At 43.4% G+C, this 22,613-nt stretch overlaps 1 protein-coding gene across 1 annotated transcript; it reads right to left on the bottom strand.

Annotated features, from left to right (window-relative positions):
- Nucleotides 1-1,053: 1,053 nt before the first annotated feature.
- Nucleotides 1,054-22,488, bottom strand: lrrcc1 (leucine rich repeat and coiled-coil centrosomal protein 1). The gene is made up of 19 exons (XM_056293568.1): nt 22,445-22,488; nt 21,959-22,164; nt 21,726-21,791; nt 21,348-21,515; nt 21,061-21,221; nt 20,392-20,586; nt 18,231-18,415; nt 17,338-17,512; nt 16,888-17,036; nt 6,806-7,010; nt 6,330-6,469; nt 5,870-6,071; nt 5,017-5,202; nt 4,524-4,698; nt 3,943-4,106; nt 3,061-3,269; nt 2,639-2,776; nt 1,489-1,624; nt 1,054-1,323 (listed from the first exon to the last, which is right to left on the bottom strand). Exons 1-19 carry the CDS (start codon nt 22,486-22,488, stop codon nt 1,213-1,215), a joined length of 3,015 nt encoding a protein of 1,004 aa, XP_056149543.1. The 3' UTR covers nt 1,054-1,212.
- Between the last annotated feature and the right edge of the window lie 125 nt (nt 22,489-22,613).

The following is a 22,613-nucleotide window of genomic DNA, read 5'->3' as shown; positions in this document are numbered from 1 at the left end:
CCCCCACTCTCCCATTTGACTCCACCTCCCACCTGCTCCAACTGGGGGCCAGATTGTCAGCCTCCCTAGATACACCGATCAGCCAAAACATTAAAACCATCTGCCTAATATTGTGTAAGTCCCCCTCGTGTCGTCAAAACAGCTCTGACTGGTCGAGGCATGGACTCCACAAGACCCCTGAGGGTTTCCTCTGGTATCTGGCACCAAGACGTTAGCAGCAGATCCTTGAAATCCTATAAATATGAAGTGGGGCCTCCATGGATTGGATTTGTTTTTCCAGCTCATCCCACAGATGCTCGATCGGATTGAGATCTGGGGAATTTTGAGACCAAGGCAACACCTTGAACTCTTTGTCATGTTCCTCAAACCATTCCCGAACAATTTTTGCAGTGTAGCAGGGCGCGTTATCCTGCTGAAAGAGGCCACTGAATGCCATCAGGGAAAACCATTGCAATGAAGGGGTGTACCTGGTCTGCAACGATGTTTAGATAGGCGGTACGTATCAAAGTAACATCCACAAGAATGTCAGGACCCAAGGTTTCCCAGCAGAACATTCTCCCTCCAAGCGGCTTGCCTTCTCCCCATAGTACATGATGGTGCCATCATTTCCCCAGGTAAACGGCCATCCATCCACATGACCTAAAATAAAAACAGGACTCATCACATCAGGCTACCTTCTTCCACGGCACCCAGGTCCAGTTCCGACACTTGTGTGCCCATTGTAGGGGTTTTCGGCGGTGGACAGTAGTCATCATGGGCACCCTGGCCTGCAGCTATGTGGCCCCACACGCAGCAGCGTGCGATGCACTGTGTTCTGATACCTGTCTGTCATAGCCAGCATTAACCTTGAGCACCAGTAGCTCTTCTGGCCATTGTAATGAGATAATCAACGTTATTCGCTTAAGTTGTTAGTGGTTTTAAGGTTTTGGCTGATCACTGTAGATGACTCAATCACAGTGAACCTACTTCCAGTTTAGTTATTTACAAAAACTTATATACAAAAGAATTCAATATCATAACTACAAGAAATGGGAAACAAAACTGCATTTACAGATTGATTTTATTTAAAAATTCCAATACATAAATAGACCTGTAATAAGTTAACATGAGTATATAAAACTGATGATCAAGTGAGTTTAAAAAACTAGTTTATAACAGCTCAGTGCTTTAGAATCTTTAAGTGGGGTGTGTGTGGTGTGTTGATTTGAGATATTAGAAGTCTCTCAGTACACTGGTGAGACGTCTCATTTTCTCTTCCATGATTCTCTTGTTAGTTTGAGTTTCTTCCAAGAGCTGACGCATCTCCTCCTCAACTTGAAAAACCTGAGTAGCACACACAGACCACAAACAAATTAACTACACTACTCGACTTGCAATGTTGCACACTGTTTCCAGTGTAAACATTGTTCAGTGACAGCAGACATACACAGTCTCGTCACTAACAATTTAAATCCAATGGTTTAATAAAGGCTTTTGGCGCTGTCATACCTTCTGGCTGGCTTGTTCTATCTGTGTCTGCTTGTCTCTGGCTATTTGCAAGACCTCAGCTTGATGGGAAACCTGTAGAGACTCAAGCTGCTGACGGAACGCATCGTCCACACAACGTAGCTTCTCTACTGCAGCTCTGAGATGTAAAACAACATGGTTTTGACATAAAAGGATTTGACAGATTCTGTCCAATTATGCTTGCAGTGCTGTTACTGTATACATTTTACAGTTTAGCTTGAAGGAGGTCTGAACCATAAAACAATTTTGGTCATAGGTGTCTGTGGCCACACACTAATGTGTACATTAACTTTACATTCTTAATTTTCAGTCGTCTGCCTATTTCTGTCTTAAATTGTGATTGTATATAAGATATTGTTGGCAAATTATGTTTGATTTTTAGATTTGGGTTGGGTTGCATAGTGTTAAAACTCCATATGGTACTTTTACTGCCCACTTGAGTCGGAGTTCTTTTGATAATGTAATTCTGTCACATGCATACATTCACCTAAAACCAGATAATGGTGACCCACACCAATACGCATTTCATTTTTTCAACACTTTGCTTAAAATTCGCTCTACATTTGGGTGCAATTATGGTTTGTTAGTGCCCATCACTTGTGTGTGTACATGTGCACATGGTTCTTAACAGGGTGAAAAGTGTTTCTTTGCACCATTCTTGTGTGTACAATGATACAGAATTCTGAAAGCTCTATTGGCCTAAGTGGGAAGGGAACGACTTACCCTGGTAGTGTTAGGGCTGTGCTTTAGCCACTAAGGTGTACCAGCGCTCTTTAAAAGTAACAACGATATGGCTATTAACTGTGTTCACTGATTGACATCTATACAGTATATGTGCTACATTATGTAAATGTCGAGTTAAAATGACATACATCTTACACTTTCTCTTGTTTAAAGGGGAGACCACTCCATTCATGATTTTTTATAAATAATTGTTATGGTCTAAGACTGTAATGGATATTCATATGTGACCACCTCTTCTTTTCCCACACAGCAGCTTCAGATGTCCTGCCTGACAACATCTCAAGTTTCAGGTTAAAATCCCCGGAGAAGAACGTTTCAAGTGGGAAATCCCAGAACACAAGAATTACAGATTACAGAAGCCTAAAAGTGATTTGTGCTAGAATCGTACTTGTGTGCCCGTGTCGCTTTGTCTCTCTCTTCCAGCAGCAAGCACTCCTTAGAGTCAAAGGTTTCCTTCATGCGCTTCACCTGACCCTCCAGCTGAGTCAGCAGGGCCGCCTTCTCCTGCCACTTCTTATTGGAGGCACTGAGGAGTAACAATAGAACAGAAGAGAAGGTCGCAGATGAAATTGGTCACAAACAAAATTTAACTGATTGTGAAAGCCCAAGTGCATGTGTTTGTATGTCTTTAGCCTGGTATACTCTATGGTATGTGTGTGTGTGTGTGTGTGTGTGTGTGTGTGTGTGTGTGTGTGTGTGTGTGTGTGTGTGTGTGTGTGTGTGTGTGTGTGTGAGTGAGTGAGAGAGAGAGTGAGAGAGACTATGTTTTGGATTGTTGTTTCTGTGCATATTCATCTGTCTGTCCCTTGCCTGTAAATTCCCTTGACCTCCTCAAGCTCCATCTCCTTGTCCTCCAGCTGCTGTTTCAGCTCCTCCTTGCGCAGGATGAGCTGCTTGACCCGCTCCCTGAGCTCAGCCATCGGGGCCAACTCCTCCTCCAACTGTTGTTGGAACTTTTTCTGCGCCTGGAGCGCCTCTTCACGTAACCTCCTGATCTGCTCATCCCGGCCCTGCAAGGCCTGGGGAGCGGAAAGCAGGAGGAAGAGGAGAACGGGGAAGAGGAGATGTGGGAGGAGGCAGAGAGGTGCAAAAGAAGACATTGGGATTCACGAATTATTCAGTTAGTCAAATATTTATGGCCTATCAACAAGAGTTGCTACGAGTGTCTCTCAGGATAAAAACAGGACAAGATAGTTAGGAATCCATATAAAAAGACTAACCCCAACAATGTACATTGTAATATACAGCTTTAAGATACATAAATAAGACAAACTAGCGAACAATCCTTTCAGCAGAGTATTGACAAGAAAAAAAAAAGAAGAAACTAAACTGTCTTGGACGAAACGAGTAAAACAACTTTTTGAACTTTGAACAGTGACATTTTTCTGGATACCATGGACAACTGGTGAGGAGTTGAGGGCTACAACTGCCTCAGACTAATTCATAGTGAGTGTGAATGGAGACCACAACTTGTAGTTAGATATGGTGGCTGGGTAACAGCAAAAGATAGTAATTTAGTTTGGAAGAATAGAGATGTGGGTTAGCCTGCATTAGAGAGAAATATGTCTAAGGGAACACAGTGTGTAATAACATGTCAGCGTCAAGACATGCCAGTGATACAGAACAACCGTGTATTGACTTTTTTTCCTGCACAATCAACAGCATATTGAATTTAATTCAACCTCCTGCTACCTCTTTCAGTTTGCGGATGGTCTCTGTTTGGTCATCAATGATCTTGGTTTTGATCTTAAGGCCGTCATTGTCCCTTTCATTCTGTTTTCTCTGTGTTTCCAGCTCAGTGCCCAGGACCTCGATCCTGGCCTCCAGACGGCCACGGTCTTGAGCTAAAGATGCCCCTGCCGAAAGATACACACGAAAGTAGCACTGAATTTGTGCGTTTGCGTGTGTAGGCACGCTCATTGAATGTTTTACAAACTACCACTAGATGGCAGCTTTTACACGCTACCTTGGCAGTGAAACACTGTTGCATGCAAGTTAAACAGTTGCTGCTTCTTCACTATACACTCTGCAGTACAGTCTCTTAAATACTTGCAGAGTTCAGAGGATATCTGAGTTGCTTAGAGGTAAACAACGTTGCCTGTGGCAAATATGTAGCAATCAATTGAATAATGCACAACAGAGCAAAATGGTACTTAATGAAAGCTGAGTGCCTCCCAGCGTGCACTGACAAGCGCCAAAATATCATTTGCTACAAAATGCATTGCCTTTCAGCTAAAACAGTGGCCAGCGAGTGCTTCTTGGCCTCCTCTAACCTTGCTGAGCCAGCTCTTGGCCCCAGATCTTTCTCTCAGCTCGAAGGCCATCTATTACCGACTCCTGGGCTGTGAGCTGAGACAGGAGTCGCGACTTATCCTTCTTCAGCAATTCAAGCTGCAGATTGAGACGCCTGTCCTGTGTGACTTCTGCCTCAAGGGAGCGCAGACGGGCCTGGCAGATAAACACAGGTGTGAACAAATGTCCAACAGACAAGTAGAAATAAAGATGAACCAACATCGCCAATCTCAGATGGACAGGCAACATGACCATATAGTAAGTTTTAAATGATTTTGCAGCCTTATACTTAAAAATATCGAAAAGACGATAGATAATACTGACAAACCACTATATTTACTCAACTAGTGCCACTATCTGAGGTGACTTTCAAAGCTTGATTCGATAATTTATAATGAATTTGATGTATAACACTTAATTTAACCGCCACAAAAAATGACGACAGAACTTGTGTTGCTGCTGTGCTGGTTATACCTTCAGCTCAGTGACAGTGTCTCTCTTGGCTTTGGCAAGCTCAGCGATTCGGCTCTTCTGCTCTTTGACCATGACTGTGAGCTCCTGCACTAGAGAGTCTGACTTTTTCTCCCTCTGCTGGGACTGGGCAAGGGCGGCCTTCAGCTCTGACAGTTCTGCATTAAGCCGATCACACACCTCTTTCATCTACGGGGGTAAAGGAAGGAATGTGCATTTAATATGGAATTGAAATTTAGAGGTTAGTGGGGAAGAAAAGAAGGAAAACTCTTCAGTCCTGTCAAAATGTCAAAGTGTCACCTGACTGACAATTTCATCAATCAACATCAAGTTTGAGTCTGTGTACCAGATAGGCTGATTAATGGATTTACAGAGAAGCAATCTGTTTAAGTTGTCATGGATGTGGATATGACTGGCAGTCTGGATCTCCTTCAGACTGCAAAAGGTTAAAAAGTTAAAGTATTAAAGCAGCAAATTTCCCAGACATTAACAGCTAAGAAACAGATTACATTTCCTGGGGAGGGGCAAATGAATCCTGTAACCATAATGAGAAATTAGAGATTGATTCAAATCCAGACCATTTTATATAACTTTCTTCCCATAGCAACGAATGACTATTTATCCAGAGTCAAATTATCGTAGTTCAATCTCAGCTTCCACCATCAGGCGGACAGGGGAAAAAAAGCTAATAAGTCTGTCAAAATTGAGGTCAATTTCAGTTCAAACCCTTCACTTTTTACTAGACATAGGAATAATATCTTCCCCGGAATGCAAATAGAATATTGAGCAAAATTTGAGAGAAGTCTGCCCGTGTTTACAGCCTATGTGTACAACTTGTATCTGTTGCTAACCAGACCTCGGAGAACCGAGCAGCCTCTATGGTCAGCGCCATTCGGAACTCGTCCTCCAGGGTGGCATACTGTTTTCTGCCATCTGCAATCTTCTCTTCCAGCTCCGCCACCCTGTGTGCATGGCTCTGTTGCACGGATGCAACCTCTTTAGCCACCGCCTCACGGAACTCCGCCCCTCCAGGTGTCAACCGTGACTCCAGCTCTTTCCTGACACACAATGGATATGATGATTAATACAGACAGAATCAGTTGAATGTCATAACATCAAAGTCGGAGTATTGCCAATTTCACTTGTATTATGCAAGTCTCTTGAAAATTAAGTTAATTTAAAAATTAGTTAATAAAATTAATTTTTTTATTTTAAAAATTAAGTTGATTTTATAGTATGCAAACATCTATGATTTTATTCATCTTGAATGCTGAATACGAGGTGTAATATTAAAAAATGTCGCTCTTGAAGACTACCTGTGCGCCTGCTCCCTAGATGTAAGCAGTTCATGCAGTTGCTGCAGCTTGTCTCTGTGCTGGCGTACCGAGGCTCTCTGGATCTCCGCTTCTCTCTTCAGAGCCGTTGCCCTGTTCTCCAGCTCCTGGTAACGTTTCATCTGCAAAAACCGACAAGTAAAAACTCGAGCTTATCTCTTACGAGCTTGATTATATCTCACAGTGATATTCTATAATGAATGGTGTTCTCCGCCAAATTCTTTCCAGATGGTTGCATGTTCATGGAACTACTGTGTTGGCGTGTTGGGGAATATTCCCAACTTGAAAGAATAAAGATAGACAGCAGACTGACACTGAAGTAGATGTCAACACATCAGTGAGCGTTTGTGGAAGCAGTGAAGTCTATCTAATGTTGTGCAGTGCAGATTAACTTTACTGACTACAAGGTAGCAGTGTAGTCATGAGGAAACAGTTGCCAATGCAGCTAAGCTAACTACCTCCTCTGCCTGCTGGCAGGCCCTGAGTGCTTCTCCATGGGAGATGCTGTCCTCCAGGCTGCACAGCGCCCTCTTGTGTTGCTCCTTGTGGCCACGGGCCTGTTCCAGTTGTTGTGCCAGGGACTGACACTTCTCCTCCAGCTCTTCAACACGGGTCTGCAGGCCAGACCGCTCTGCCCGCTCCTTCAGCAACAACTCTTTCAGTCTGGAAAAAGGGAAGAAATAGAAGAGGGGAAAGAGGAGTGAAACACATGGTAAACCTTCACTTATGGCATGAATTTTTACTTTAAAGGAAGCAACTAATATTATAAAAATAATAACAATCCATCCATCCATCCATTATCCAAACCGCTTCTCCTTACTCAGGGTTGCGGGGATGCTGGAGCCTATCCCAGCAGTCATTGGGTGGCAGGCGGGGAGACACCCTGGACAAGCCGCCAGTCCATCACAGGGCCGACACACACAAACACACATTCACACCTAGGGACAATTTCAGTACGGCCAATTCACCTGACCTACATGTCTTTGGACTGTGGGAGGAAACCGGAGCCCCCAGAAGAAACCCACGCAAACACGGGGAGAACATGCAAACTCCACACAGAGGACGACCCAGGACGACCCCCCAAGGTTGGACTACCTCAGGGCTCGAACCCAGGACTTTCTTGTTGTGAGGCAACTGTGCTAACCACTGCGCCACCGTGCCGCCAACAATAATGATACATTTAATTTGTATAGCGTTTTCCAAGGTACTCAAGATACTTTACATAAGATAAAATAAACATAAAAGCAACACACCAAAAATATGTAACACACATTAATCATACATTAAAAGCAAAGGTGAGTTCTGATGAATGATTTGAACTTGGACAGATCCGGTGCAGTATCTGATGTGTGCTCAGCTCTGTGCTCAGAGAGTTAAGATTTCTCTCCTGCAATCTAGAGCGTGTGGTACCCTGGACACAAAGTGAATGAAACACACAAATATGTATGCAAACAGTTAATTTTCTTTTAGAGTGACTTTTTTCTCTACAGGGCTAGCAATAGTAATATGCCATAATGATTATTGTGAAATCTTTGCACCTGGGAGCCTTCTGACCAAATGAATTTATTTTCTACTTCTCTACAGAAACAAGGCTCTGGCTATGAAGCAAAACACAAAAGAAAATATTTCTACCTGAATGGAATCTTATGATGATGTGTTCGAATGTTCTTGTAATATTTTGTTTTTGATGAGAAATTTGATTGAAGGAGAAATTTGTTGATGTATTCACAGCAATATAAAATAGATATTGGAGAGGGAATTATAACATGTTGAACTTCTTAACACTACTTCTAAGCAGCTAACTAATACATAATTAAAACTACTAATGTCAAGGATTTTTTTAATCAATTATTTAAATAAAATACATCCATATCTTAGTTGAATAATGTGTTTTTATGCAAATAGCCACTATAGTTGACAATAACAAAGTAAAAAGAGAAATTTTAGAATTTGGGACGGTTTACACTGCCTTTGGGATGGTTCAAAATTATTTTTTTAGTTTGGAGCCCTGGGTTTTGGTGAGGGATTTGGGACTGATGATGATCATGTCAGAATTATCACAATTTAGTTTGAAGAAGTTGGCTTGCATCATCATTTAATTTCACTGAGGCAGTTGGTCAGAGTGGAGTAAGTTGTAGTGGTGATGGATTTAGTGGACATGTAGTGCTGACATCATTGGCGTAGCAGTGGAAATGGAGACCATAACAACATATGATGTTACCAAAGGAGCATGTAAGGATGAACAGGGGAGGACCAAGCACCAAACTCTGGGGGACGCCTTGGGAAAGAGGAATGGTGGAGGTGATGCAGTTATTGACGCTGATGAACTGTTGTCTGTTTGTGAGTATGACTTTAGCCAGGAGAGGGCAGTACTGGTGATATTGCGGGAGGATTCAAGGCATGAGAGAATGGTGTGGTTGATGGTGTTGAAAGCTGTAGTGAAGTCAATGAGGATGAGAAAGCTGAGGTGGCCAGAGTTTGAGGGGAAGAGGAGGTTATTGGTGACTTTAAGGAGGGCTGTTTCTGTGCTGTGAGCAGAAACAAGATTGAAATGGTTCAAACAGGTCGTTGGGGATAAGGTGAGCTTTGAGTTGAGAGGCGACAAATTCCAGTATTTTCAACAGAAAGAGGAGATTGGATATGGGCCGAAAGTTGCTCATGATATGGGCCAGAAGTTGCTCATGATATCAGGGTTGAGTCCAAGTTTTTTGAGGATGGGGGTGACAGCAGCCAGTTTAAGTGTTTGGGAGACTGAACCAGAGCTTAAGGAAGAGTAAATAATTTCTGTGATGAGTGAGGAGATAGCTGCGAGAAGGTCCTTAACAAGATCGGATGGAATCCAAAACACAAGTGGAGCTTCTCATTCCTATCACAAAGTTGGACAGCTCCATTGGGGAAACGGGCAAGAACTTTGACAGGGGCTGAGTGGTAAGGGGGGGGGGGTCAGGTTGCTGTAGATAGTGTCAATTAGATTAGAAAAATGAAAGAGTTGCACTTTTTAACTGTGAAGGGATAGGGATAATCAATGTCCATGGTGACTGCCAGGTGGTCAGTGATATTGAGGTTGAGGCTGGAGAGTTTCTGAGACCAGTAGAGCAGACCAAATCCAGGTTCTGAGTTAGTATGTTGTGTGAAATTGAAGCATCATGGCAGTTCCAGGAATTCTATGGCAGATTTACAGTCAGTGTCTTCAATGTGAATATTAAAATCACCCAGGAGGAGAACTGAGATGGCACGTAGCTGGGTCAGAAAAGTCAGAGAGAAAGGAGGGGTTTGGCTTGGGTCGCAGTAGATAACGGCAGTGACCAAGAGAGCGGGACCAGAGTTTGAAGGCAAGATGTTCCAAAGAATGAGTGGAAAGAATGGAAATGGTGGCTGTTTTAATATCCTTCCAGTAAACAGCAGCAACATCACCTCCCCGCCCCTCAAGACAAGGTTTATCAATGTATGTGAATCCTGTGGGTGTGGTCTGGTTTAGTGAGAAATAGTCCAGGGGTTTACGCCAGGTTTCAGTGAGGCAGAGGAAATCAAGGTTACTGTCAGTTATAAATTCAGAATCAGAATCATGTTTATTGGCCATGTAGGTTTGCACATACATGGAATTTGATTCTGGTTTCGTGGCTCTCTCAGCGTACTTAATGTAGAACAACAACACAACAATCTTCAGATATATACACAAGGATTGACTTATACAGGCAAAATAAGAGGTAATGAAGTGCAATGGTGCAGAGAATATATTAGAGATGGTGAAAATAGAGGTTAGCAAGTTATTTATATACATGCCTGAGGTAGATGGACATGACAGAGTGTACCAGTATACATACAATGTACAATATATACAAAATGGTTGGATTTATTTGACAGCGTTAAGCGTTCATTTGAATGACAGCCTGCGGAAAGAGACTTTTTATATCTGGTTGTTTTGGGGTACCGTGCCCTGTAGCGCCTACCAGAGGGGAGGAGTTATAACAGGTTGTGACCATGGTGTGATGGGTCTGCAGTGATGTTGCTTGCCCATTTCCTGAGTCTGGAGGTGTACAAGTCCTGAATGGAGGGCTGGTTGGCACCAATGATTTTCTCTGGAGATCTGAACTGTCCATTGTAGTCTGTCCCTTTTCTGTTTGGTGGCCAAGCCAAACCAGACACTGATGGATGTGCAGGACAGACTGGACTGGATTATTGCAGTGTAGAACTGAACCAACAGTTCCTGAGGCAGGTTGAATTTCTTGAGCTGGTGGAGAAAGTACATCCTCTGCTGGGCCTTTTTGATGATTGTGTTTATGTTGGATGCCCACCTTAGGTCCTGGGGATTGTGGAGCCCAGAAATCTGTGGGTTTTCACTGTAGACACTGTGCTGTTCAGTATGGTGAGGGGAGGGGGGGCAGTGTTAGTGGCGTCCACTGTCATCTCTACTGTTTTGAGAATGTTCAGCTCCAGGTTGTTATGGCCATACCAGAAGGCAAGCTGATTAATCTCCTGTCTATAGGCAGACTTGTTACCATCCCGGATAAGGCCAATGATGGTTGTGTCATCCGCAAACTTCAGGAGTTTAAAAAACGGGTCACTTGAGGTGCAGTCATTTGTGTGTGTGTGTGTGTGGGGGGGGGAGATAAATGATTATACAGCAAACTGGGTTGTCACATACACAATTTTAAAAGTTAAGATTTCAGAACTATTAAAAGAACCAAAAGTAAAAGGAATACAAGTGTAATGGTTCTTAAAAGCAGCTACTATACACCCACCATAACCTGTGTGCATTCATAAAAATTATAGTTGGGTGGGCAGAGTCCACTACAGGGGAGCACTCCCCAGGTTTAAGCAGGGTCTCAGTAAGAACTAGAAAGTCAAGGTTGAGGGAAGTAACTAAATCCATCCAGCCATCATCTAAACCGCTTATCCTGCTCTCAGGGTCATGGGGATGCTGGAGCCTATCCCAGCAGGTATTGGGTGGCAGGCAGGGAGACACCCCGGACAGGCCACCACACACATGGACATTTTAGTATGGCCAAATCACCTGACTTGCATGTCTTTGGACTGTGGGAGGAAACCCATGCAGACACAGGGAGAACATGCAAACTCCACACAGAGGACGACACCGGGGCCTTCTTGCTTACCTCACAGCAAGTAATTAAATAATTGAGAATAAGACTTACTTGACATGGACTGGGCATTTAAAAGAGCAAAAACAATTGGAATAAGGGGCTTAGTTGGACTGGAATCACTACAGCAGACTAATCGAATTATCTGGCCTGACAGTTGAAGACATAATGCAAAGGGTAATGGGTATTGAATCCTGGCCTAATCCTAACAGGAATACTGTAAGAGCCATGGGATGAGAGAGAACACACCTTTAGACAAGCTGGCTTACACAGGGCAACAGGTGATAATGAACTAGAGACTGTGTGGAGTGTAAATAGTCATGAATACAGGACCGCACAGCATAATGAAAATTGGAGTTATGCTTCTAAAAAAGGAAAAGCGTTCCCACAACAAATCAAATTGTCAATGAAGCCCAAATTATGAGCTCTCTAGGTGGACTGGGGCCAAGTGTGGAGGCTGAGGATTCTGCTGAAGCGCCCTACTCCACAGGCCACTGTGGGAATAGGACCAGAAATAAAGAGATTTTCCTGAACTTAAGGTTAAAAAGGTTGTTAAAATCCTTTTTAGTTAGTTCAGACTGCTGACAAGCTGCTTTGTTCTCCCCACATGCACGATCACTCAGTTGGTAGAGGATGGGACTGAGCTAAGAAGCCCTGGGAGCTTAGCAAGGACGACAGGGACTGTGGCTCCAGGGAAACAGTGTGTAGCTGCATTAAAGAAACTGATGTTCCTGATTATGAAATCCGCCACTATCAATGTAGTTGGGGAGAAGAGTGGACGAGCAGCTGATGGCTGTGGGTTCTCAGGGCTTTTGAGAGAGCATAATGTTTCCGCAGGCTGTGCTAATGTTGCTGGCTGATGAAGGGGTGTCCGGGCTGGCAAGTGTTGAGAGGATGCAGCAACAACAGACTGAAGAACTGCATCAACATGCGTCCAAACAGCATCTGTAGATGTGAGCAGCTTTTATAGCCCGTCTATCAGCATCTAACCTGACTAAGCATGCCCAGGCATGCCAAAGACAACATTTGCATAGCACCTACACCGAGTGCATGCCCAGGCATGCTTGGACTGACCAAAACAGCTTGCTTTGTGGGCAATATACTAGTAGATTTAAAATATGATAGGAAATCACAAAAATAAGTTATCTACAAAACGGTATGTGATAGGAACATTTTAAGGTAATTTTCATGATCAGCGGCACAAAAGCCATAAAATACACCCACAAGTGTTCAGGAATCAAAATCTTCGTTGTCCTGTGACCTCATACTTGAGGTTAGTAAAGTCATTTGTTGCTTTTAGGCAATCCTTGCAAGGCATAGTAATATTCAACCGGTTGATAGATATTCACAGAAAAGAAAGCTGCGTCAACTGAGGGTTGAGTCCACATGGTTCTCACCAGGCGTGCAGTGAGTCAGTGTAGCAATTCATGATCAGATAAAAATCCATACAATCAATTAAAATAATCCAAAAGTCTCAAGGAGTCGTTAAAAGTCAAAAAGTACGCAGAGCCACAAACAAACAAACCGCAGTTGGCAACCTTGGTACTAGCAGTGCACTTGTTTGTGTCACGCCGGGAGCAGGAATTGAGGACCCTAATGCAGACAGTGGAGACAGACTGGGCTAGAACAATGTTTTAATAAACAAACAAACCTCCAAACACTAAGGAAGGCTCGAGACAAGACGTCACGCGTCCAGCTACCAAAAGTCAATAGGATGATCCCACAAAAAGTCGGGGCGACCCGGGGGAATATAAATCAGGTAAATGGGGCGAAGGTGAGCAGGGCAGGGCAGGAACCGAAATGCCAATCAGGGAATGGGGAACAGATGAGCCTTGATGACCCAGACCACACAACCATGACAGTTTGTCCTCATATAATGAAATAATTTTTCTATGTATGCAAAACAAATGCCGGCACAATGACGTGAAATTAGAGAAATCTCACAGTAAAGTATATTGCATATCTAATTTCAAGAAAGAGGATGTAAAGGAAAGAGGAAATGGAGATGCAAAAACTGATAGAAAAGGGTAAAGTATAGTAAAGTGCAGATTGATAAGAGACCACTGAACACAACCCGAACTGCAATAAATTAGGGACACATAACATCAGCAACATTAAAACAGGGACCGAGTCCATGAACACCTTGTATAGCCCCCTCTTTACATTCACCTTGAGTCTTATCTTTCTTCAATCTCCCACCAAGAGACAGTATCAAGAATAGGAACAGAGTTAACAGTATAAAAAACTGTTCAAAATCCTTAGGACACTGCAGCAGAGGGGGCAATTAAGAATGATTCATGAGTCACGGCTAAGACATGCTTGTCACCATGCCTCTAATTGCCATCAGAAAGACGATCTATCTAAGGAGGGGGCAGGGCTTTTGAGCAAGGATAGCACATGAGGCATCTATAGATGGCCCTGTTTCCATCTCTGGTGCCAAGAAAGGATTTTCTCAGTTGTATCGTCTGACATGTTAGAAGAGTGAGGTTGGAGTTATTTAGAGAAATTTAATTAAAGGCTAAGAGCAAACCCTATGAAATGTAAATAGATGGTACAAATGTGGGCTGTGCAAGTCAGCTAGCAATCATTTTTTTCATGCTAAATAGCTTCATTATCACAGGCAACCACAAGCATACTTAAGAGTTTTTGGGTAATGGACCCAAAATGTACGCCTGGTTTTATAAAGAGGCTTTGTGATACTGATAGTGAGGACTGGTAATGGCGTGAGGGTATTCATTGCTCAAGAACGAGACAGGCAGCAGAGCTTTGCTCTCAGGAGAGACAATAAAAAAGATGAGAAGGATAGAAATGGATGAGAATCCATTATGGAGCTGACAAGTAAAATCCAAAGGGACTCACTAAATGATTTCCTTTTTCCTTGTGGTGTCTGATTCAGTGATTCAGAGCTATTCTATCATGTCTCCCCTCAATGCTCTGTGCTGTGCATCTGTGTATTGTGCACTTGTGTTTGTTTTGTATGTGCAAATAATAATAATAATAATACTAATAATGATAATAACTATATAGCACTTTTCAAGAGACAACAGAATAAAACACACTTGCAGCTCACATTCGTGAGCCTGCTCGATTTGAATGGAGTCCATCGCGTTTAAAAATAGAAGAGCGTTCCCAGAAAAAATTAAAATTGTCAGTAAAACCAAATTGCAAATGGCAGCACTGCAAAACTGAAGCCAGGTGTAAAGTTGCAAAAGTCTGCTAAAAGGACCACAACCACAGCCCAAAGTGGGGAGTGGGCCAGAGGCAAATACGTCCTTGTTACTGCATTTTAAGATGTTAAAAATATGCATAAAATCGCATTTTAAAAGCTCTGACTGCTGCCGTGGAATGTCATTTTTGCCAGTGTGAACAACAACTTTCTTAACAGAGATATACTGAGACAGCAAATTGGGAAGTTCTGCCAGCACATCATTCACCTTGGCACCTGGGAAGCAGTGTGTTGAAGCCCTGCTGGACCTGACGTCCCTGATAATGGAATCAACCACAAGAAGGTTTTTGTGGAGCGGGTGCTGTAGAAGAGTGCACCCAACCACCATGCACTGGTGGATGGGTGCTCCCAGCCAGTGCAGAGGACACAGCACTGGGAGGATGCCACCGGTGGCCTGTTTAGAGCTAGCAGAGTGTTTGGACACTGCCACCTTCAACAACCTACGTCGAATGGATGAGGTTTCCTTTCATGATCCGGGGTGGTGAGCAGTAGCAGATGGAGAGCGCTCCGCTCCTGGATGCAACACACTGGTCAGGGAGGGAAGTTTTTGTTGTCCAAGAAGTCAAATCCATTTGAAATCCTGGAACAGCTGATGAGGAGGGAGGACAGCCAGCTGGATCAGGATGTACCGGGGAAGTTGGGGAGGACAGATTTTCCATAACCTGAAACTTATTTCCAAGCTGAAAAGCCTCATATGAGAATGGCTGGAGGTGGTGTTTACAGTTCTTAACCAGGACCCAAGTATCTGGGATGGATGGAGTAGAACAAACTTGGGTTTTATGTTTTGCTCACAACCTCCCCCAGGGTAGAGAGGTCTATAAAGTGGATTACTTCACCTCCAGACCATTGAATAGTGCTATCATTGCCCTAGGCTAATGCTGTATGGTCTGAGGGACAGGACAAGTTGGCACCCCTCCAACTGCCCAGGAAGGAGAGGTGTTTTGACTGCGCTGTGGCCACAGATGATAGGTGCAGGATGAACTTCTCCCTCTGCCGGAGTTCAGCCTGCAGTCGGGTAACGTTGGTCTTCAATTGTGCAAAGGTAGGATAGCAATCCACACACACGGCCATGTTTATTGTAAGGCAATAAGCAATAAAACAGGCATAAAAGTCCGTAAAGGTGCTAAAAGCTTAAAATCCTCAATAAAAGTGACTGTCTAGCAAAGCCACCAGGCTAAAATTAAACCTAACTAATCTGGCAGCAGTTGAGATATTCCAGTAGGCTACATCAACCTGACAGTCAACTTAATTATTACTAATAACTTAAGATCCAAATGTCCAATGACTAAAATCTTTTACCTTGTTAAAACACATAGTCTTAAGCAGGGTGCTAAGAATCTCGGGGTAATATTCGATGCCAACCTCCGTTTTGATAATCAAATCAAACATGTTGTTCAGTCATGCTTTCTCCAGCTCAAGATAATCTCCAAAACTAGGTCATTTTTATCAACTGCCGATCTGCAAAAAGTTGTACATGCTTTTATCTATTCTCGGCTTGACTACTGTAATGCACTTTACTCGGGTATCGGCAAGGGCTCCCTCCACCGTCTGCAGCTAGTACAAAACGCTGCTGCTTGTCTCATTACCGGGACAAAGAGGCATGACCATATCGCTCCTGTGCTTGTCTCCCTACATTGGCTCCCTGTTATATTTCGAATTGATTTTAAAATTTTATTGCTCACTTTTCAGGCCTTAAACGGTCTTGCTCCTACATACATTTCTGATTTACTGACCTGGTATACGCCCTCTCGACCATTAAGGTCTGCAGATGGAGCCCTGCAGGTTATTCCCAGGTCTCAAGTTTGTTACAAAGGGTTTTTGCTGTTAGAGCCCCCACACTATGGATCTGTCTTCCTGTTGAACTAAGACAAACCAAGTCTCTAGCTTCTCTTAAATCTTGTCTTAAAACTTTTCTTTTTGTGAAAGCTTTTACAAATGTTTGATATTTGTTTTTATTTATTCATACTGTTTTTATTTTTACTCTTACGTTTGGCTTGTCTGGTTTTATTTCTCTGTAAAGCACTTTGCAATGTTGTTTTAGAAAAGTGCTATATATATATAAAGTTATTATTATTATTATATAGGTAAAACAACCAGCATCTAAAAGTGTAGCGGAAAATTGTGGAAAAAAACTGGATAAAAATGTCAATTTATGACAGAGCTTCTTGTAGACAAACATAACGCTGACGCATGTGTACTGTACATAAGGCGATACCTTTCTGTGGTGTGCACGGCCATGCTCTGGAGGTCTTTCTCCTCACTTGCCCTTGTCTGGAGGCTCTTCATCTGCTCTGTTAGCTTCCTCACAGCCTGCTCAGCCTTCCAACGTCTCTCCCTTTCTTGGTCACGCTCTTCCACTATTGTCTGTTGCATGAATGCGCACACACACGTACACGCACGCACGCACGCACGCACGCACGCACGCACGCACGCGCGCGCACACACACACACACACACACACACACAAGGATGCACATTCAATAAAGAAATATATGCAAAAAAAGAATACTTTCATAGAGATCTGCTGACATACATAATGTATAGACAGTTTTAGGCTTGACAACTCTATTCGCAGTCACTTGTGTAACTTTGATTATTACTGTTTTAAAGATCTGATAAAAAAAATGAACTAAGTTAACCAACAGGTGACCTATCTAGTTTGTACCCTGTAGGTTTGCTCTTCCACAGTGAGCTCAGTTTTCCTGGCCTCTGAAGCCTCAGTAGTTCTCAGAGGGCCCCTCCCAGCTTCCCCGACTGTGGCTACACCCTTGGGCGCCTCAGCTTTCCTCCTGGGCATCACGGCACGCTTTGAACCCTTCTGTTTATGAGTCTCTTGATTGCTGCACGTAAAACAAATCAAAGGTATTGAGCGAGCGACTACAAATCAATCACAAAAAGCCCATAAGCCGTAGCCAGGCTCTATGGAAGGTCAAGGCAGATGACTTAACTCACTTTTTATAGGTGCGCAAAGTTTGAAATTGAATTTTGAGCTTATGTTTCAACTTCACCTTGTTTTTGATGAGGACAATTGGGAAGTACATTACTGAACCCTATGCACGTGTCATAAGTGGCGATGAAGAGAGACGACAGGGTTAGAGCACAGCAGTGCAGTCGTTTATCACAGCCACTGGATGACAGTTGTAATTTCTAACCAAGAGGAGGAGTGTTTACAACATTTTTCAGAGAAGAAAATTTATCACCATATTCCCATTGGGGTGCTGCAGGATTTATAGTTAAGTTGAACTGCAATGAATACACAAGTGGTCCTTGCCACATAATGGGTCTGATCATTATAAACAGACTTTAACATTATATTATATGCAACTGATTGAGTCAGCAAACTAAGGGAAGTGTGTGTGTGTGTGTGTGTGAGAGAGAGAGAGAGAGAGAGAGAGAGAGAGAGAGGGAGAGAGAGGTGGATCATCAATAAAGAAATTAGTTTCATGAATATTTTCAGCCTCTCCATCCAGATGGTAGTTAAAAAAGTCTTTGAGCTTTACTTTTACTGTTTGGCACGAATCTACGTACGGGTTGGAGTTACCCATAAGTATGAATCACCTGTCTGTCCTCCTGCTCTTTGTCTCTTTGGTGGGTCTCTTAAATGCCGCAATGCTGCTACGATGTGTCGGGATCCTGGTGCGCCTCCTGTTCTCCTTCCCATCGTCGCACTCACTCTCCGACGTGTGGTCTGTGTCTCTCTTGGCCTTCTGTACCGTTTCCAAAGAGGGAATGGAGCTGCTGGACTGGACATCAACAACAGGGGCTTTAGTTAAGATGTACCCGATATTCTTTATGACCACAAAACGTACACTGATCAGCCAAAACATTAAAAGCACCTGCCTAATATTGTATAGGTCTCCTTTGTGCTGCCAAAACAGCTCTGACCCATCGAGGCATGGACTCCACAAGACCTCTGAAGGTTTCCTCTGGTATCTGGCACCAAGACATTAGCAGCAGATCCTTTAAGTCCTGTAAATTGTGAGGTGAGGCCTCCATGGATCAGATTTGTTTTTCCAGCACATCCCACAGATGCTCGACCGGATTGAGATCTGGGGAATTTTGAGGCCAAGGCAACACCTTGAATTCTTTGTCATGTTCCTCAGACCGTTCCCGAAAAGTGCGTGCAGAGTGGCAGGGCGCATTACCCCGCTGAAAGAAGCCACTGGCATCAGGGAATACTATTAGCATGAAGGGGTGTACCTGGTCTGCAACGATGTTTAGATAGGTGACACATCCATCCATCCATCCATTATCCAAGCCGCTTATCCCAATTGGGGTCGCGGGGATGCTGGAGCCTATCCCAGCAGTCACTGGGCAGCAGGCAGGGAGACACCCTGGGCAGGCACGTATCAAATTGATGTCCACATGAATGCCTGGACGCAAAATTTCAAGCAGAACATTGCCCAGAGCATCACACTCCCTTCAACAGCTTGTCATCTTCCCAAAGTCCATCCTGATGCCATCACTTCCTCAGGTAAACAGCGCACACGTACACGGCCATCCACCTGATCTACAAGAAAACGGGACCCATCAGACCAGGCTAGTTCTTCCATTGCTCCAAGGTCCAGTTCTGACACTCGCGTGCCCATTATAGGTGCTTCTGCTTGTGGACAGGGGTCATCATGGGCATTCTGACCGGTCCGCGGTTACGCAGCGCTGTACATAGCAGGATGTGAAGCACTGTGTGTTGTGACACATTCCTCCTGTAACCATTGTTAAAATTTTCTTTTGGCTTGTGCTGCAATAGATCTTCTATCAGCTCAGACCAGGCGGGATAGCCTTTGTTGCCCTCACCCATCAATGAGCCTTTGGCACCCAACACCCTGTTGCCAGTTTGTGGTTTGTTTCGTCTCGGACCACTGTCGGTAGGTTCTCACCACTGCTGACCGGGAGCACCCCACAAGTCTTGCCGTTTCAGAGATGCTGTGACCCAGTCGTCTGGCCATAACAATTTGGCCCTTGTCAAAGTCACTCAAGTCTTTATTCCTGCCCATTTCGTACATCAAACACATTGACTATAAGAACTGATTGTTCACTTACCATCAAATCTACCCAGACCTTGACATGTGCCCTTGTTTGGAGATGATCATTATTCAGTTCATCTGTAAGTGGTCATAATGTTTTGGCTCATCAGTGTAACTATCCATCCATCCATTAGCTGAACCGTTTATCCTGCTCTCAGGGTCGCAGGGATACTGGAGCCTATCCCAGCAGTCATTGGGTGGCAGCCAGGAAGACACCCTGGACAGGCCGCCAGGCCATCACAGGGCTGACATACACACACAAACACACACATTCATACCTAGGGACAATTTAGTATGGCCGAGTCACCTGACCTACATGTCTTTGGACTGTGGGAGGAAACCGGAGCCCCTGGAGGAAACCTATGCAGACACGGGGAGAACATGCAAACTCCACACAGAGGATGACCTGGGACAACCCACCAAGGTTGGACTACCCTGGGGCTCGAACCCAGGACCTTCTTGCTACGAGGCAACTGCACTAACCACTGCGCCACCATGCTACCCCAGTGTTAATATGAATGCACTATATACTAAAAACGGCAGCACTCATTGGAATGAATAAAAACTTAATGACATCCCATGCAATTTTTTCTAAATGTAATGAAAACATCTGGATAACACAAAAACACATCATTGGGATTGATCAGGTATATCAAACAGTAAAGAAAAAACATATGGTGAAACAGCTGGGACACCTGATGCTCCAGTGTACTGATGTGCTGCTGATTAGCAGCGTTTGCACTAACAGCCATGGCAGGTCGACACAGCTGGGCACCCTGGCATTTGGCACATGCAACTGGATCTGTAGCTTCCACTGAGCTGGTCCGCTGATGAAACTGGGTCAACACCTCGTCTACACGGGGTGTGGTGAAGGGGCCGTCCCCTTGAGCCTGATATGGAAACCATATTAGCTTCTCATATTCAAGCTTGTCAGACAACTCATTTGGTTAGTGTTTATTATTCTGTGTAAATTAAACAGGAGACTGGTTTATCAGCAACATACCAAAAATCGAATCCACTGTTAGCGTGGCTTTTCTTTTCTATGATCTGTATTTTGCCATACATTTCATATCAATCTGACAAACAAAGTTTTCTAAAGGAAATCATTTGAATCCTAAAACGTCAATTATTCAATAATTTTAGTAAATGTTGATTTAGTCTTTTTTTATAAATGGCAATAGAGCATGAAATATATGTGGATAAATAATGTACATTATATGGTATTATGAAACACTTTAAACTGCATTATGTGTTAGGGAGATTCTCACTGGCTACTACTATTTAGGTGCACTAACAAAATATAATCGTAATGTTTTTACCAAAATAAGCACAAATTTTATCCAGAACACTACAACAACAGTTACCACATCATTAGTGTCCGAGGAGAGCAGGAAGTCTACATAGTCCTCCAGACCAGGGATATCACATGGGTTCTCCTCCAGAAGAGATGCTGGATTTCCCAGCTGGTCTAGGCCATCCAGGACGGCAATCTGTGGTACAGACTGCATAACCATATCCCTATACCCTACAGCAGCACAAACACACAGTCAGTCACACAACTGACCTTTAAAAGAAATTACAATTCTTCACACTTTCCCCATCAAGTACGGCCTCTGAAATTGTATTCCACAGCAACATTTTTAGCCCCAACCTGGCAAGCTGCAGACAGGGTTGTCTTTGCCATCAAGACTCAAAGTGACCTCTCTAAGACTCTTCACTCCCAACATGCATTGCAGTATATGGTGGATGCTGTCCAGACGGTTGCTATGGAGACTGAGGTGTTTCAGCTTATATTCAGCACCATGGAGATACAGCAAACCTAACATGAACATAATTTCAGTCTTAAATATAAATGCAACCATTGTTTATTTTTAGCCCTTTTATTCAACCATTTTATTCAGCCCCATGGAGATACAGCGAGTCTAATATGGGCATAATTTCAGTGTACAAAAGAAATGCAACCAAATTATTTTTTAGCCCCTTTATTCAAGTTAAAACAAGAACGTTGTTCTGCCAGTGTTCAACTCACCTGTAAGACTGTTTATTTGATTGTAGGATAAGTTTAACGTAGTTAGATTCACAAGGCCATTCAGTCCTGGTGTAAAGCAAGCGGACATCAACAGCGCAGTAAATCTACAGCTCATAAAGCAGTGGCAGCATTGTCTGAGCCAACACAAGACTCAGAAATGAATAATAATGACTCTGGGAACACCCATAACACTAACACATATTGTGCGTGTAAAGCAATAACTAAAGCCTCACCTTCAACCTTGGTTATTAAGTTGCAGGATAAATTCAAGGTCCTCAGCGAAGCAAGAGAACTAAGGCCTTCAATCCGTGAGATGCGATTTGATGAAAGGTCCAAGTGCCGTAGATGCCACACTGAAGTAAGACCCTCTATCCTCTGGATGCAGTTACAGTGCAGGTTGAGTGATGTTATAGTGAGACTCAGGGGGACTTCACACAAACTAGATGGAGGGATAAAAGGTGAGAAATTCGTAAATACCTGGAGGTGCCAGGTTCAACAGGATAAATTAAAGTTCAATATCTAAGCACTAAGGCCTATTTGCCTTGCAGAATAATGCACTGCACTGTAAACGCCGAACTGTAATGTATGTCTCATTGAAAGAGTTGATTTTTTTTAATATTTCAACACGTGCCAAATCATTTAACTTAATAATGTGAAGAGTGAATGAAAAGCTGTTAAGATTCTCATTGCAGCAAGTACAGAGATGAGACCGTGATTACCTTGATATATTCTTGGCAATCAGACTCAGCTCACTATCCGCCATTCCACAGGACAGATACGACAGCTGACATTAGCGGTAAGCTAGTTGGCTACACAACTGATACATTAATAAATTAGCAGCTTTGCCAATTTGTCCGTCGACACACTAAGTATGAATTCGGCGTCTGT

The sequence above is a fragment of the Lampris incognitus genome, chromosome 14 (genome assembly GCF_029633865.1).
Source record: "Lampris incognitus isolate fLamInc1 chromosome 14, fLamInc1.hap2, whole genome shotgun sequence".
Taxonomy (NCBI): Eukaryota; Metazoa; Chordata; class Actinopteri; order Lampriformes; family Lampridae; genus Lampris; species Lampris incognitus.
Note: the sequence above shows the minus strand (reverse complement) of the source record. Positions and strands in the feature narration are given on the sequence as shown.